The sequence below is a fragment of the Vigna radiata genome, unplaced genomic scaffold (genome assembly GCF_000741045.1).
Source record: "Vigna radiata var. radiata cultivar VC1973A unplaced genomic scaffold, Vradiata_ver6 scaffold_70, whole genome shotgun sequence".
NCBI classification, from domain to species: domain Eukaryota; kingdom Viridiplantae; phylum Streptophyta; class Magnoliopsida; order Fabales; family Fabaceae; genus Vigna; species Vigna radiata.
This window is the reverse complement of record NW_014542367.1, coordinates 507,197-522,537: the sequence shown is the minus strand read 5'-3', so window position 1 is coordinate 522,537 and position 15,341 is coordinate 507,197. Positions and strand designations below refer to the sequence as shown.

The 15,341-nt window shown below is 30.3% G+C and overlaps 1 protein-coding gene across 3 annotated transcripts; it reads left to right on the top strand.

Annotated features, from left to right (window-relative positions):
* Positions 1-1,182: 1,182 nt before the first annotated feature.
* LOC106779940 (wee1-like protein kinase) lies at positions 1,183-4,977 on the top strand. Of its 3 annotated transcripts, none has more exons than XM_022776812.1 (10): positions 1,183-1,372; positions 1,444-1,510; positions 1,574-1,646; positions 1,843-2,103; positions 2,236-2,303; positions 2,415-2,524; positions 2,606-2,646; positions 2,735-2,883; positions 3,713-4,066; positions 4,570-4,977. In XM_022776812.1, the coding sequence occupies exons 1-10, from the start codon at positions 1,290-1,292 to the stop codon at positions 4,657-4,659; spliced, it is 1,296 nt and encodes a 431-aa protein (XP_022632533.1). In that variant the 5' UTR covers positions 1,183-1,289; the 3' UTR covers positions 4,660-4,977. The 3 variants fall into 3 exon arrangements, with proteins under 3 accessions (XP_022632533.1, XP_014523645.2, XP_022632534.1); XM_014668159.2 differs by having other exon boundaries at positions 1,184-1,378; XM_022776813.1 differs by lacking the exon at positions 1,843-2,103 and having other exon boundaries at positions 1,184-1,378.
* The last annotated feature ends 10,364 nt before the right edge of the window (positions 4,978-15,341 follow it).

Here is a 15,341-nt window from a genome sequence, read left to right as displayed (position 1 = left end):
AGGGCAGTTGTGGAGGAGTGGAAAGGGAACGTGTTGATGTCACCAAAGCCGGTTATCTCAATAATGACATTTGCCCTCAAAATAATATCAATTAAATATATCATTAAAATATAATTTTTTAATATTTTAAAAATTAATTTTAATTATTATTAATTAATTTCCTCTCTTTATTAATATTTATACATTTAAATATAACATTAAAAAATAATATTTTATATTTTAACAATTAGGGGCATTTTAGTAACTTTTATTTTCTATTCATTAAATTAATTTTTTAAATCTATCACATCAATCAAATCTTACACTAATTCTTACAAACTTTACCTTCAAATTCACTCTCAATTACCTACAAATCCACTCAAAAAACAACAAAATAATTACCCTCAAATCCACTCAAATCCATTCAAATCATCTCCCTCAAATCTTTCCAAAAGAACACAACATAAGTGACCAACCCGTGATGGGTCGAACCGATAGTTCATTTTGACAACTATGCTATTATGTATAAAAAAATGTATAAAATTTTGAAAGTAGCTTTCTAAACACAACGAAAAAAAAATATCACAAATTAAAAGTTAATTAAAAAATAATTACTTTTAGTCACTTATTAAGAATCCACTCTTTTTTGTAAAATACGTATATAAAAAGTACTCTCCTGTTTAAAATATTAAATTATAAAAAATTTAATGGAAGTAACACAATTTCTTTTAAAATTTTATTTTAAAGTTGTTTCAAGTTCTATCATTTGTGTAATTTTCATATACCAACTTTATTAATTTTTCGGCATCTTGGTATACACAGAATTTGTCTATTGTTAGAAAAGAAAATATAACATCTCATCTTAATAAAATCAATTAACTACCATATGCTTTAGTAGAATAAAATGTTACTACTATAATTTTTTATAATACATAAAACTATAATTTTATGTATACATATTTCTTTTTTACAATTATATCTTTATAAACAATTATTTCTTTTACTATATAATTAATCCGTAAACTACTTATTACTTAATTTTCAGTTTTTTTTACATCGTATTTATATTTTAAATAAACAAATACAACACATTTTCCTTCAAATTGATTTGAACTATTCTTAATATATACAATAGTAAAAAAAGAAATAAAAGTAAATATATTGAATGATTTTGATTTTAAGTAAATAAAGTGTAGAAAGAAGGTATTAAAATTTGCCATCATGAGGTGTGCTTTTCAATGACAGGTCCTATCACCGTTTAAATAAGTTTTTTATTACTCTGAAACAGTTCGTCTCCCACACCCAACCAGATGAATACGAAAATGCAGAACGAAAAGCCGGAGATGGTGCCTTCATCCGGAGACGATGACGACATCATTCTCAGTCAGCAACTGTTTTGGTAAGAACTGTCTTACTCCCTTCAACCTTCTCTCTCTAACTCTCACCGTTGTTTGTCTTCCCCAGCACACCGGATTACTTAACTCCCGAAGATCAGTTTCCTTTGAAAGGCTTCCATAGTAACATCGACAAGGTAACACGCATTTCATTCTTTGTATTTATATATTTTTATATTTATAATTTTTTTTCCTCTCAGGTGGAGGAAGATAGCCCTTGCCCCAAGTCACCGGAGAAGCCGTATGCTACGAAAACCAAGAGATGCCGAATGGGTAAGAATAACTGTTGCTTGCTACTTTTTCCATTTTAGAATAATCGTAATTACAATGTCTTGAAAAAAATTTCATTTTTAACTATTATTCGGGTTGTTATTTCAGAAAATAACCACAAAAACCTATGGCGGTGTTACTTTGAATGTAATATATATACACACACACACTTAATACATTTACCTTCTATCTGTCATAGATGATGGTGATACTCTCAGATTTACCGATGATGAACCAGTTGTGGAACTTGGCAGTGACCATAATGAGCCATTTGTGGGATTAGAGAATCATTTTTTTCGAGAAGAAGATTATTATAATAAGCTAAGGACTCGAACACATGTGTCGAGTTCTGCAATTGCACTACGGTGCAGCACTCCTCTTTGTATTAGAAACTCCTTTTTGAAAAGCAATTCAGAGGAGGAAGAGGACATTTTTAGAAGCCAAACACTAGAATTTGATGGTACGGATAAATGTTGTTCGAATGATTTCAATTTTTTTATTTATTTTGGTATTATATTTTCACCTTTAGGGTTAAGTGGCAAATGTTTGCTTTTTACCACTGTATATAATTATGAATATGCACACTATGCAGACCTCATCCCTTCCATTATTGGTCGTAATGGTCTGTCACGCTATCTCTATGACTTTCGTCGGATTAAGGTATTATGTTTGACAAAGAAGTTGTAACTGCCTAACATGAACTGTTTTGGATTGGTATTCACTGGCTGAAGATATGATTTTGGTTTTCATAACATTTATCCTTGTTACCAGAAAATTGGTAAGGGAAACTTTAACGAAGTTTTTAAAGTATTGAAGCGATTAGATGGCTGCATGTATGCTGTGAAATGTACCATCAAGCGGTTGCGTACGGAACCAGAAAGGTGACATCATGATCATACCTATGGATTTTATTTCTCATTGTGTTTGTTCTAGCTATTTACGCCAATCTTTTATCCTTGTAGGCTTAAAGCTTTTAAAGAAGTTCAATCTTTGGCTGCCATAGGTTTCTATTCTACGCTTTCAACTCTTCTTTTATTCAATATTGACTTTCATGTCCTTCTTTAGTCATATTTACCTCCTTTCTGCTTTAGGTTTCCATAAGAATATAGTGAGATATTATTCTTCGTGGATTGAGGATGAACAAATGTATACTCAGATGGAGTTTTGTGATCACAACTTATCTAGTGAAAATTGTTCAACATTGCTTACCGAACGACATGAAATGGATGTTTTATATCAGGTTAGCCTCATTTTATATGTACTCCTTTAGATAAATGATCTATTTGGTCCTTCAATTTGTGAGAAGTTGTCAATTTAATCATTGAAATAATGGGAAATCTGATTTAGTTTCTGATAGATATGGTATTGTGTACAAAAGGAGAAAAACTGACAGTTGAAACAGTTAGTAGTTATAGCTGTTACAGACCTATTTAAGTCTGTTTGGGGCTTAGACGTTTTTTTAGTCTGTTCTGTTTTTAGGAAATTGTTGGGCAGGGCTGAGAGAAAGTCTCTCACAATACCACAGTGGTATCTTTGTAAACCTACGTGTGTTTTTGGTTGTTCTTTCTGTCACATTGATAGGAAAACAGCCTGTAATCAATAAAGAAGTATATCCAGAGTGTAGTGGGATATATCAATTCAATCAGTTTCTTCATATGTAGAAGATACAAATTGATCCATAAATATAGTTTAATATCAAATTAGTTCCTAATACTGTCACATTGATTCTTAAAATTACATTTTTATGACTAAATAGTGGCACAAAACTTAACAACATGACCTAACTTTTGTATATTTTGGGAATGAAATAAACTTTTTCGTTCATTAAGCAGCCCTCCATTGCTCTGAGACCAAAATTGTCTTTTAGTCATGTCTCCTTACCAAGGAATAATTTCAGAATAATTTTATATAGTGCAAATCAGATTTGTTTAGGCATAACAAAAGTCATGTGTATACTGTAACTCTCCTGGTTTCACTATCCTTTTAAATTCCCACTTAAAATTTTTTACTGGATATGTTGTTTGTCTTTGGCGTTCATATTTTGATTTGTGGTTATAATTTTGGTCCAGGTTTCTAGTGCACTGCAATTTATACATGAAAAGGGAATAGCTCATCTTCATGTCAAGCCAGAAAATATTTACGTCAAAGATGGTATTTATAAGCTTGGTGGTTTTGGATGTGCGACTCTATTAGACAATAGCTTGCTTGTTGAAGAGGGTGATGCACGGTACATGCCGCTGGAGATTCTCAATAAGAATTATGATCACCTAGATAAGGCAGATATCTTCTCCCTAGGAGCTTCCATGTTTGACATAATTCGAAGGTCGCATTTGCCTAAAGCAGAAACTGAGTTCTCTAAACTTAAAGAGGGAAAGGTGCCACACTTGCCTGGAGTTACAGTCCAGTTTCAAAACTTGCTCCAGGTGCTTCTTTTCATTCTATTTTTTACCTGAGATCTGGTGGAACACGTTCTGGGTTGAAGTATTGAAATGTTGCAATAATTATTTGCTCCCTTGTTTCTAAAATTTTCTTTCAGTGTTTTGACTGTTTAGCAAATGTTATACCAGTAATGGGAAGTCCAATGCGAAGAAACCAGACATGGATACGTATATAATAATTGTTTATTATGCTTTGCTTGCTATTTAATTATGTAAAATATATATTTAGTTCTATTTAAATGTGATCTGTAAGCTGTAATTAGGATAATATAGTGAACGTTGTATGTTGCTTCTCTATTTACTGCCGAGTCATCTTGTCATTGTGACATTTAAATTCCGGTCATGTTAACTGGTGTTGTAGTGCATAAGAAATTTTAAATGTAGAATGTTTTAAATGGTGTTCTTTGTTCAAATCTTGAACGTGTTGAATATTACAATTTGAGGTTTGATTTGGTTTACTTGACGAGTTTTTGGTGATTAACTTACAGGTCATGATGGACCCTGATCCTCTTAAACGTCCTTCTGCCTCTGAGATATTGGGAAATTCAATATTCAGAGGGTCCCTTAAAATGACATAACAGGTTCTGGTAATTTTTATTTTGGAGAACTTGACCATGTAGGTGCGGGTGGCCGATGTATAATGTAATTGGCCAACTTTGTGTCCTATTTTGTGGAACATGTGTATTTTGGATGTGGTCCACATTTTCTCTTTTGATGCATGTATTGTAAATGCAATGGTCTTGTTAGACGTCTTTAGTATATATTGTAATGGGGATTGCAGAAGTATGTACATGGTAGTAGCCATTGAAGAAACACTAACCATGACACATTTGATCATTATCTGATTTCATCTACTAATTTGAAGACGATTATATCAGTGAATCGTTATAAATCTTTCTGAGATATTCATTTTACTTTGGTACAGACGCAAGGAAGTGCACTTGAAACGTTATTTCTAATAAGAAATAATAATAGCATTATAAGATAATGCCGTGACTAATGGCGAGGTGAAGTATCAGATAAAAAGAGCAAGTGGGAGAATTAAAATAGATGATTCATATCTCAAGATAAGATTATGTGTCGGTATATGTGTGTGTATATATATATATATATATAGGGGTTTGCTAACTTGTGTACGTCTGTTTTTCAGTTGGTACATTTTAGCAATGTGTACCGAGTTTCAGTAGACAAAAATATCCTTATATCATGAATTCTAAGTTTTAAGGTTAAGGGTATTTTAATAATTTTCATTCTCAAAATTAAAAAAATAAAAAAAGAAACCTCCCAAATCCTTATCCACCTCTCTCATTTCTCTCAACCCTTTCTCCTTCACTCCAACCTTTTATCTGTCATCCCTACTCTAGTCCCAATTGAAAAAAATCAGAAACACTTGTCTTATTTTAATAATTTTCATTCTCAAAACTAAAAAAAAAACCCAAACCCTTACTCACATCCTTAATTTCTCTCAACCCTTTCTCCTTCATCTCTCACTCAAACATCTTCTTTGTCATCTCTGCACTAGCTCCAACTAAAAAAACATTCATTATTAAATAAAATGGTTAGAGAAAAAAAATACTTGCATAAATAAAAAAAATTAAAGCACCTAATTTTTTCTTTATATAATTTTAAATAAAATTTCAAGATTTAGAATTTTTATTGTTTGATTTTATCGTTGAGGATTTTATTGTATTTTGATTTGTTTTTTCAGCCCGTCGACAATAATATATATAGTGATATTTTGAATGAACTTTTTTTGTAAGGTGAATATGTCAATGACTCAACTCTTTACAAAAGTAAATCGTTTAGTAATGAGTGTTTTTTTAGTTGGGGCTAGGGCAGAGATGACAGAGGAAAATGTTTGAGTGAGAGAGATGAAGGAGAAAGGGTTGAAAGGAATAAAGGATCTGAGTAAGGGTTTGGGGTTTTTTTTTTAGTTTTGAGAATGAAAATTATTAAAATAAGGTAAGTGTTTCTGATTTTTTTCAATTGGCGCTAGAGTATGGATGACAGAGAAAAGGTTGGAGTGAAAGAGATAAAAGAAAAAAGGTTGAGAGGAATGAGAGAGGTGGGTAAGGGTTTAGGGGTTTCTTTTTTTATTTTTTTAATTGAGAATGAAAATTATTAAAATACCCTTAACCTTAAAACTTAGAATTCATGATATAAGGGTATTTTTGTCTATTGAAACCCGGTACACATTGCTAAAATGTACCAACTAAAAAACAGGCGTACGCAAGTTAGCAAACCCCATATATATATATATATGTATGTATGTATGTATGTACAAGTATATCAAGTTGTACGTTAAAAAAAATATCTATTAAAAAAAATTAACTTTAAATTTAAGATATTTTAATTATTTTAAAGTTTAATTAAAATAAAAAATAAAATAAAAGATAGTTATTTATTAATTAACTTTTAAAATAAATAAATAAATAAAAGGTAGTGTTTTACCTGACTTTAGAAATATTTTTAATTATAATACTTTTAGGAATATATAATTTTTGGAAATATATAATTTTCATAAATGAATGTGATTGTATAAAATAAATCAGACTTTTTATTATAATTTTTTACATATAGTATTCGTGTAGTAGGTGATTTAATGCAAAACTTTGTTAAAATGTGAGATTAGAAGTGATTGATACATATTATTTTAAAAGTGTACTTTGAGAAAACCTTAGCAGGATGTTTGGCTTACAAGTGGTTACAAGCACATGTTTTTAATAGGTTTAATATCTATTTTGGTCCCTTTTTTGGAGGGTTTGTTCAAAGTGGTCATTCCTTTTTTCAAAAGTTCACTTTAGTCTTAGTTTTCGTAAAAACTGTTCAAGTTGGTCCTTTTTGGTAACGACGTTAAGTTCACTAACGACAGAGCTGTCAGGTGTCTAATATTTGATGATGTTGCATTGTAAGTTGTTTTAAAAAATAATTAATGATGACGTGTAAATGAGTATAGTTAGGTTTTAATTAAAAATTGAAATTGGGGTTAATCGGGTAAACCTAAAGTCTTAGTCAGATACGAAAATTTCCCAAATTTCCCTTTGCGATTGGGAATTTCTGTGCTTGCTGTTAGGGTTCATCAACCTTCAATCCACTTTCATCAGCGGGGTTTGCATTTTCTTAGCTTGCGATTGCGATTAGAATTAGGATTAGAGAAGATGAAGTTAGAAATTTGGAGAACTTTATCTATGGCAATAAATAAGGATGGGAAGACCATGTTACACATGGCAGGAGAGGTTCCAGCAGATGATACGAATTCCCAAGTTTCTTATTCTGCCTTAGAGATGGTGTGGGACGTAAAATGGTTTCAGGTAGCCAAACAAATTCATATATAATATTTTATTTTCAATGCTGAGGAAAGAACGATGATGTTGATGATTCTAATTTTTACCTTGGACCAGTATGTTTCAAGCCTCGTACCACCACACTATTACTTTTTGCGTGATAAAGACCAGCAAACCCCGTGGGAAATCTTCAAGAAGACACATGATAATCTTAGGAAGGAGAGTGGGGAGTGGTTGAAGGAGACATTTAAATCTTGCTCCGTAGTGACTGCGCTTGTTGCTGGTGCTTCCTTTGCAACTGCCACCACTGTTCCTGGTGGCATAGATGACAATGGGATGCCTCATTTTGAAGGTTGATGAACCCTAATCCTAATCGCAATTGCAAGCCAAGAAAATGCATCCCCCCCGATGAAGGTGGATTGAAGGTTGATGAACCCTAACAACAAGCACAAAAATTCCCAATTGCAAAGGGAAATTTGGGAAATTTTCGCATTTGACCAAGACTTTGGGTTTACCTAATTAACCCCAATTTCACTTTTTAATTAAAACTTAACTATATTCATTTACACGTCATCATTAATTATTTTTTAAAACAACTTACAATGCCACATCATCAAATATTAGACACCTGGCAGCTCTGCCGTTAGTGAACTTAACGCCGTTACCAAAAAGGACCAACTTGAACAGTTTTTGCGAAAGCTAGGACTAAAGTGAACTTTTGAAAAAAGGAGGGACCACTTTGAACAAACCCTCCCAAAGGAGGGACCAAAATAGGTATTAAACCTTTTTAATATCATAACACCAAATACAATATACATATAAAAAAAAATCATTTATATTTAACTAAGATTACAAAGACCTTATTAAGGGAAAAAACTAAATTACACAAAATAAAAGCTAGTTCATTGTGATTGTAAAATAAACTTAAAAGATAAAAATACATATTTCATTTATGTATTATTTATTAGGAGATGATTTAGAAGTTAACAATGAGTCTTTCATTCTTTTGATTGGACAATTTTGTGAGTCATGATCAGCTCCACCATAGTTAGGATAATGACAACGACAAGACTTCTTTACAGCTTCAATTCCTCCTTTTGGCCTTGATCCTCTTGGACGACCTTTTGGTTTAGAAGTGATAGATTTTCAACATCACACTCATCAACATTTAAAACATCATGTTCTAGATCAATTGAATTTTCGTGAACTTCAGGCATATTTTTTAAATAGTGAATGACTTTCTTTAACTCTTTAGTAGTTACTTCAACTTGATCTTTGGTCTTTAAAGATTCAACCTCTAAACATTGCACAAGTGATTATATATGTAGGTGACATGATTGTTACAGGAAATGAGTAAGATGAGATTTCTAGTTTACAACAATACCTTGTATCTGAATTTGAGATGAAACAACTTGAAAACCTTAAATATTTTTTGGGTATTGAAATAGCTAGATCAAAACATGGTATTTTTCCATGCCAAAGAAAATATACCATTGGCAAACTATCAAAAACTAGGCTGCTTTGGAGTAAACTAGTTGATACACCAATTGAACAAAATCATAAACTCTTTCAATGCTCAAATTCAACAGGCATAGATAGAGGAAGGTACTAAAAGTTGATAGGAAAATTAATTTATTTGTCCCATACATGTCCAAATATTACCTTTGTAGTGAATGTTGTTAGTCAATTTATGCATGACCCATTAAAGCTTCATACGGATGTTGTTGAGAGGATTTTAAGATATTTGAAGTCCACTCCTAGAAAAGGAATTTTGTTCTCAAATCATGGAAACTTAAAGGTAGAAGAGTACACTGATGTAGATTGGATAGTTTCAAAAGATGATAGAAGATATACCTCTGGATACTTTATTTTTGTAGGAGGGAATCTTGTAAATTGGAGGAGTTAAAAACAGCATGTAGTAGCAAGATCGAGTGTTGAAGCAAAATTTAGAGGCATGACACTAAGTGTATGTAAACTTTTTGGGATTAAAAATGTGCTATCAAATTTAGGCTTTAGACCAAATGAAACTGTGAGTTTGTACTGTGACAATAAGTCGGTTATAGTAATTGCTTACAATCTTGTGCAACATGATAGAACAAAGCATGTGGAGATTAATAGACATTTCATCAAAGAGAAGCTTGAAGTTGGAATAATTTTCTTTTCCTTTGTAAGATCAGAATTACAGTTGGCTGATGTTCTCACCAAAGGAGTGTCAAGCAGAATGTTTAATGAGTCACTATTCAAGTTGGGAATGTATGATATCCATGTACCAACTAGAGTGAGGGTGTTAAGATATGTCAAATATTCTATTAGCAAATATTAAACAATCAAATATTATGTTAGTTGTAATTTAGGAATTATTACATATGTAAGGTAATTTGTGCAGTTGTTATTCCTTTAATAGATAAGGAATTATAGGATCCTTAAACGTATATATATAATACACAATTTTTTAAAATAATACATTAGTATTATTGTTTAAACTTTTTTATATTTTGAAGCTGAAAAAAGTAAAAGAAGAAATATGAAATGAGTTTCTCCATATGTTAATATTAGAATATGAATAAGTTAACTTTTAGAAATTGTCTCCATCATGTGAGCACAAGTTAACTTTAGGCTTTTTAGAAATTCATTATATTTTTCCTCCGTTTTCTCTCCAAAAAGTGTTTAAAGAAAAGTTTGTCCAAAAAAATCAGTATTAAATCTCTTCATTCTAACCTTTCTCTTGCTGGCATAGCCGTAGGAAGGGACTTGGGATGGAGTCTGTTAAGATGGTGCTGACCTTTGCTATTGAGAAGTTAGGAATTAATATCTTTCAGACTAAAATTGGGGATTCAATTGGAGCATCCCTTGACATGTTCAAAATAATTGGTTTGTTAGCTACCTTTTCTTTTTATCTTTCCTTTTGTGTAGGGTTATTAAGTTTTCTAAGTTTGACTCAGTTCATAGATTTTGTGCAAACTTTATATAGCAGCATCTTTAAAGAGGTGAGAGCATTTATGATCCAATGGATTCCTAGACTGTAAAGACATATGCTTTGTTCTCACATGATTGAAAGTGTAAGTTATTATTTAAATTTAGCTAAGGAATCTAACTTTTCTTTTCTCAAACAAGACACTACAGAGGTTTAAGCGCTAGCAAGCTTTGTGCAGAACTACAAAACCATTCCCAAATAATAATTAACACATTGTACCCATTGAAATGTGTGTGCGTTCATGTACAAATAATCTAATTTGATATTGAATATTTGCATATTTCTGTACACTTTTCAACCAATTTTTCTGACTGGAAACGTGAAACTTGTTCTACTAAATTATAACTCACATGGAAACTATAGAAATCGACATATGTTTCAAACAAAAAAGTCATAAATAGGACGAAATCTGAGTCCCACAAACCACAGAAAAATTGAAAAATTCACTATTAGATTTTCCAGTCATTGGTGGAAATTAGTTTTCATGTGAATTCATTGTATATGCTTGGTAATGCCTAACATAAGGAAGAACATGTTGATTACTTACAGAGCATTGAAAAGAGCCAGCGAGAGGTATGAAATGTCCATATTAATATCCTTTCCAGTATAATTGGAAAGTATGCAACAATTTGTGGTCCCCATCGAGGCAGATATGATGTTAGCTTAATTGAATGTGCTGTAGAGGCTACGTCACCAACCAAAATAAAAGGATGGTGATATTTTAATAATTTTTTTAACAATTTTTTTTACAATAAGACACGTGTTACTATTTTATTAGATGGTTTGAATTTATTTTAAAAAAATTATTTGAAATAAACCAATCACAAACTGTCACTTATGCGTTGTAAAAAAATTGTTAAAAAAGAATTGTTAAAAAAACTTTTTCCAAAATAAAAGTACTACCACAATTAGTTGCCTTAAAACCGGAAGTATTAGAAAATGGAAATCGTTTTGCTCATGTGACAAACATTCATGGGAAGGACTTGAATATGCAAGAACATTCAGTTGCTAGTTATTTTCTTAAATGTCGAGTTGCGTAAAAGGAACAAAGTAGACACATTGGCATAAATTAGTAAGTTCATAAACGTTAAAACAATTGTCTACCCACCTCCCCTTAATGTGGCTAGTCCCCTGTCATCACCACACCTCTTACGCTTGACGACATCTTTAGCTTTTAAGCAGTACATACTCCGTCCAATGTTCAAAAGATCAGTTTTATTCTCACCATCATCAAGTGTAACATTAGCTGAGCATAATTTTACAAAGGCATAATTTTGGTGGAGAAGTGTATTCTCTTTTACAGTAAAGTTAATAAATTTGAAGCATTGAATATAGGAAACAAAAATATGAGGATTATATACATTTGTTATGTATAAATAATACTTTGTACAAATGTTATTATTGTTGGAAGTCTCGCGTTAACTAGAGATAAGGTCAATTTATAATATATAAGTAGATGCGAATCTCACCTTACAAGTTGATTTTGTAGGATTGAGTTAAACTTAAAGTCTATTTGTTAAAAATTATATGCATTCCAAAAACGAAAAAACAAATTACTCTTTTGGATTTATTTGGGTTGGGTTGAATGTTGTATAAACACTTATTTTATAATTTTCTCTTTTAAAAAGAAAGGATTTATAATAACTTGGAGATGTAAATATAATTGGCTGAATTTTATTTTCAATTTGTATGTGATTATTTTATATTTATTTTTTTTAGGTAGGTAGGGTCGAGAACTATACTTTCATACTTTACGCTACCTCTTTAGATGTAGATTGTTTATATGTTGGGATAAACTTAAATTTTAGAGATTTATTATTTTATTAGTTTTGGATATAGTAATATTTGATTTGATTTCATAGAGATAAAATAAGAATGGATAGTTATGATTTTATGTTTATTAGGTAGAATATTATTTTATGATAGAATAAGCAAATTTTATTTATAAGTAAATTGATATTTTATTGTCAGTTTTTATTAATTGTACTTGGTCCAAGGCCCGATTTGTACCTATTTAAAGGTTGACAAAGTTTAATAAAAATCACCCACAATGGATTGAAGAGTAAAATTATTTCTGTGCAACAGTGGTATCAGAGCCTATTTGTTTCGATGTAACAATAAATTGCTATTTTTAACAAGTAGTTTTATTGGTTGGATAATAGGTCATATTTTTTTTATAAAATTGATTGAATTTTTATTAATCTGCATACAGCAAAAAATAATTTGTATTCAATCAAAAAAATAATCTTTGTTGTTTTCTTATCTGTAACCTGTTTATATTATTTAGGAAGAATACTCCCCTTTTTTTAGTAAAAAACTATTAGAAAGTAAAGAAAGCAATGAAATTTATAAAAAAGGAAAAAAAAGGATTAGGGAGAGAAAGGAGAAAAAAAAAGGAGAGTCAAATACCTAGAAGAGAGCGGAAATAGTCTGAGTGTCCGAAAAAAAAAAGTAAAAAGGAAAGAAGAAAGAAAGAAGAAAGATAATCTTGCAAACAATGTTTTCCTCCTGAGTGCGATGAAAAAGACGCACTATGGTAATTTTGCAGTGAAAACCTGAGAGAAGAATGGAAGGGAGAAGAATGAAGAAAGATAAGAATAAAGAGAGAACAATGTGAAGAATTTAAGTTTATGGGAGAGTTTGTTGGGATAAACTTAAATTTTAGAGATTTATTATTTTATTAGTTTTGGATATAGTAATATTTGGTTTGATTTAATAGAGATAAAATAGAAATGGGTAGTTATGATTTTATGTTTATTAAATAGAATATTATTTTATGATAGAATAAGTATATTTTATTTTTAAGTAAGTTGATATTTTATTGCCAGTTTTTATTATTTGTACTTGGGCCTTGTACTATTTAAAGGTTGACAAGGTTTAATAAAAATCACTCACAAGGATTGAAGAGTAAAATTATTTTTGTGGATCATGTTTTTTCCCAACAAATGGTATCAGACCCAACATTATCTTCCTCAATGTCTTATCAAATCTTCTTCTTTAAGGTCCAAATGTCCAAATCCAAGCGGGTAGGTACTTGTTAAAAGTACTTTGACGCTAAGTTAGTTTTCAATAATTTTGATAGGTTATCACAGTTAAGTCTTGAATGCCCAATAAATAAAATCACCTGCCTCCTTACCTTGCCTTTGTATTTATAGACTCTAAAATGGGTTTTTGTTTAAGGTTGGCCTAATCACGACCAGTGTCTTATATTACCTTACTAATATCTTGAAGTGTTCTTAATATATAAGATACAGATCGATTATTGATGTTGGTGGTGATCAATCGGTTTACATTGTTTTGGAGATTTTGGAGGGTTGGTCGATCACTCACTTTAGGATTACATTGACCCGTGAGTTCATATGGTACAATTTTGTTTTTCATAAACCTAATTATAGGATTTTGGATATATTTCCTAACAATGTAAGAACTGAATAACCCTAAAGTAGAATCATTACAAGATAATTAATACTAATCATGAATAAAGCATGTTTAGGTTGAGATGAACATGAACAATATTAGACCCATCATCCAATTATAGTGATCAAATGTCACTTCTTTTAGTCCATTGTACACTTATTTAAAACCACTATAGCTAAATGTTGACTTGAGCAATGAAATAGGTATCACTCCCCCACCATGCAACCTATCAAAACTGAATGCATAAGTTGGACAAAAAAATAATGAGTACATAGAATAAATTGTGACCTAGTATTCATTAGGAAAATACAACACCAATGAAATCTGATAATGGATTAAATTGATCTTCAATATAAAGGATTAAATGGACTAAATGGTCTAATCATATAAAGAATTGACATCGTTCACTATCCAAAATCTTAAGACAATAAATTAAATGGATCTTTAATTTTACATGGTGCTTTATTTTTTTATTTCTATCCAATATAGAACTTAAACTCATACTTGAAATTTTAACTATCTTAATATGAAATAGTTTTAAAAAAGAATCTTGTAACTATATTTATAAAATTTCTATCAAATTAAGAATTAAAAATTATTTTGAACGAATTCATTTTTTGGAGGATAAAGGAAGTTGATGCAATAACTCTTCCATGATTTAGAATAAAAATAAAAAATTACGATATATTAACTTTGAATCAAAATATTTTATAAAAGTATAAAACAAAAATAATATTTGGCAATGTAATGTATATTGTTGAATACATCTTGATCACCTAGAATAAGATGTACTTAACGTACTTATAGTCAGTCATGCCATTAATGTTGGCAAAGTATGTTTAAGTTAAGAAAAAGGTTAAAATCTATTAGACAAAGTTAATTAAAATAATTAAAGAATCTAAATTAAGTCTAGATTTGACAAAGACAACAAATGAAGAAAAGAGTATTGACAATTCTCAAGATAAAGATCTAAATAAAATTTGGCAACAACCTAGAGGATTATCATTACACAACGAAATTAGAGTCATATCTAAAGGGGTAAACATTAGAAGAGATTTAAGAATTTTAAAAATCTCTTATGTTTGTATTTTGATCCATTTTGTGCATTTTTTTTTTGCATTTTGAAAAATCAACCATATTTTTTTATTCTTTAAAATTCCTATTTGGTATGATTCAATGTATGTTTAAACATGATTTTTAAAGTTCTTTATCCCAAAATTATATGCTTCAAATATCCTATTGTGTATGTTTGAATGAATCTTTTAATTTGAAACATATTTAGCTCATATGCATACATGCTTTTATTAAGGGAGAGTATTATCTTAGGGGGAGAACTTGAAACTCAACTTTTTAATTATGATCAAAAAAGAGAAGAAAATGTTTAAAGCTTATTTGCTTACTTGTGTTTATTCACTAATGCTCTTTTCTTCCATAAGTTGTGTTCTATCCAGATTATTACCAAAAGCTTTAAATCAAAGGAGTTTTTGATCATCATAAAAAAGGGGGAGAATGTTAGCAAAATGACGAAGATGAAGTTTTGATGATGTCCAAATCAAGTCAAGATTTATCAAGATTCATGAAGATC

Excerpts from the sequence above, each read along its gene's own strand:
- LOC106779940 (XM_014668159.2), top strand. The coding sequence starts at position 1,290 with ATGAATACGAAAATGCAGAACGAAAAGCCGGAGATGGTGCCTTCATCC. Across the intron at positions 1,647-1,842 it reads AACCAAGAGATGCCGAATGG|ATGATGGTGATACTCTCAGA; the intron begins GTAAGAATAACT and ends TATCTGTCATAG. Across the intron at positions 2,884-3,712 it reads AAATGGATGTTTTATATCAG|GTTTCTAGTGCACTGCAATT; the intron begins GTTAGCCTCATT and ends ATTTTGGTCCAG.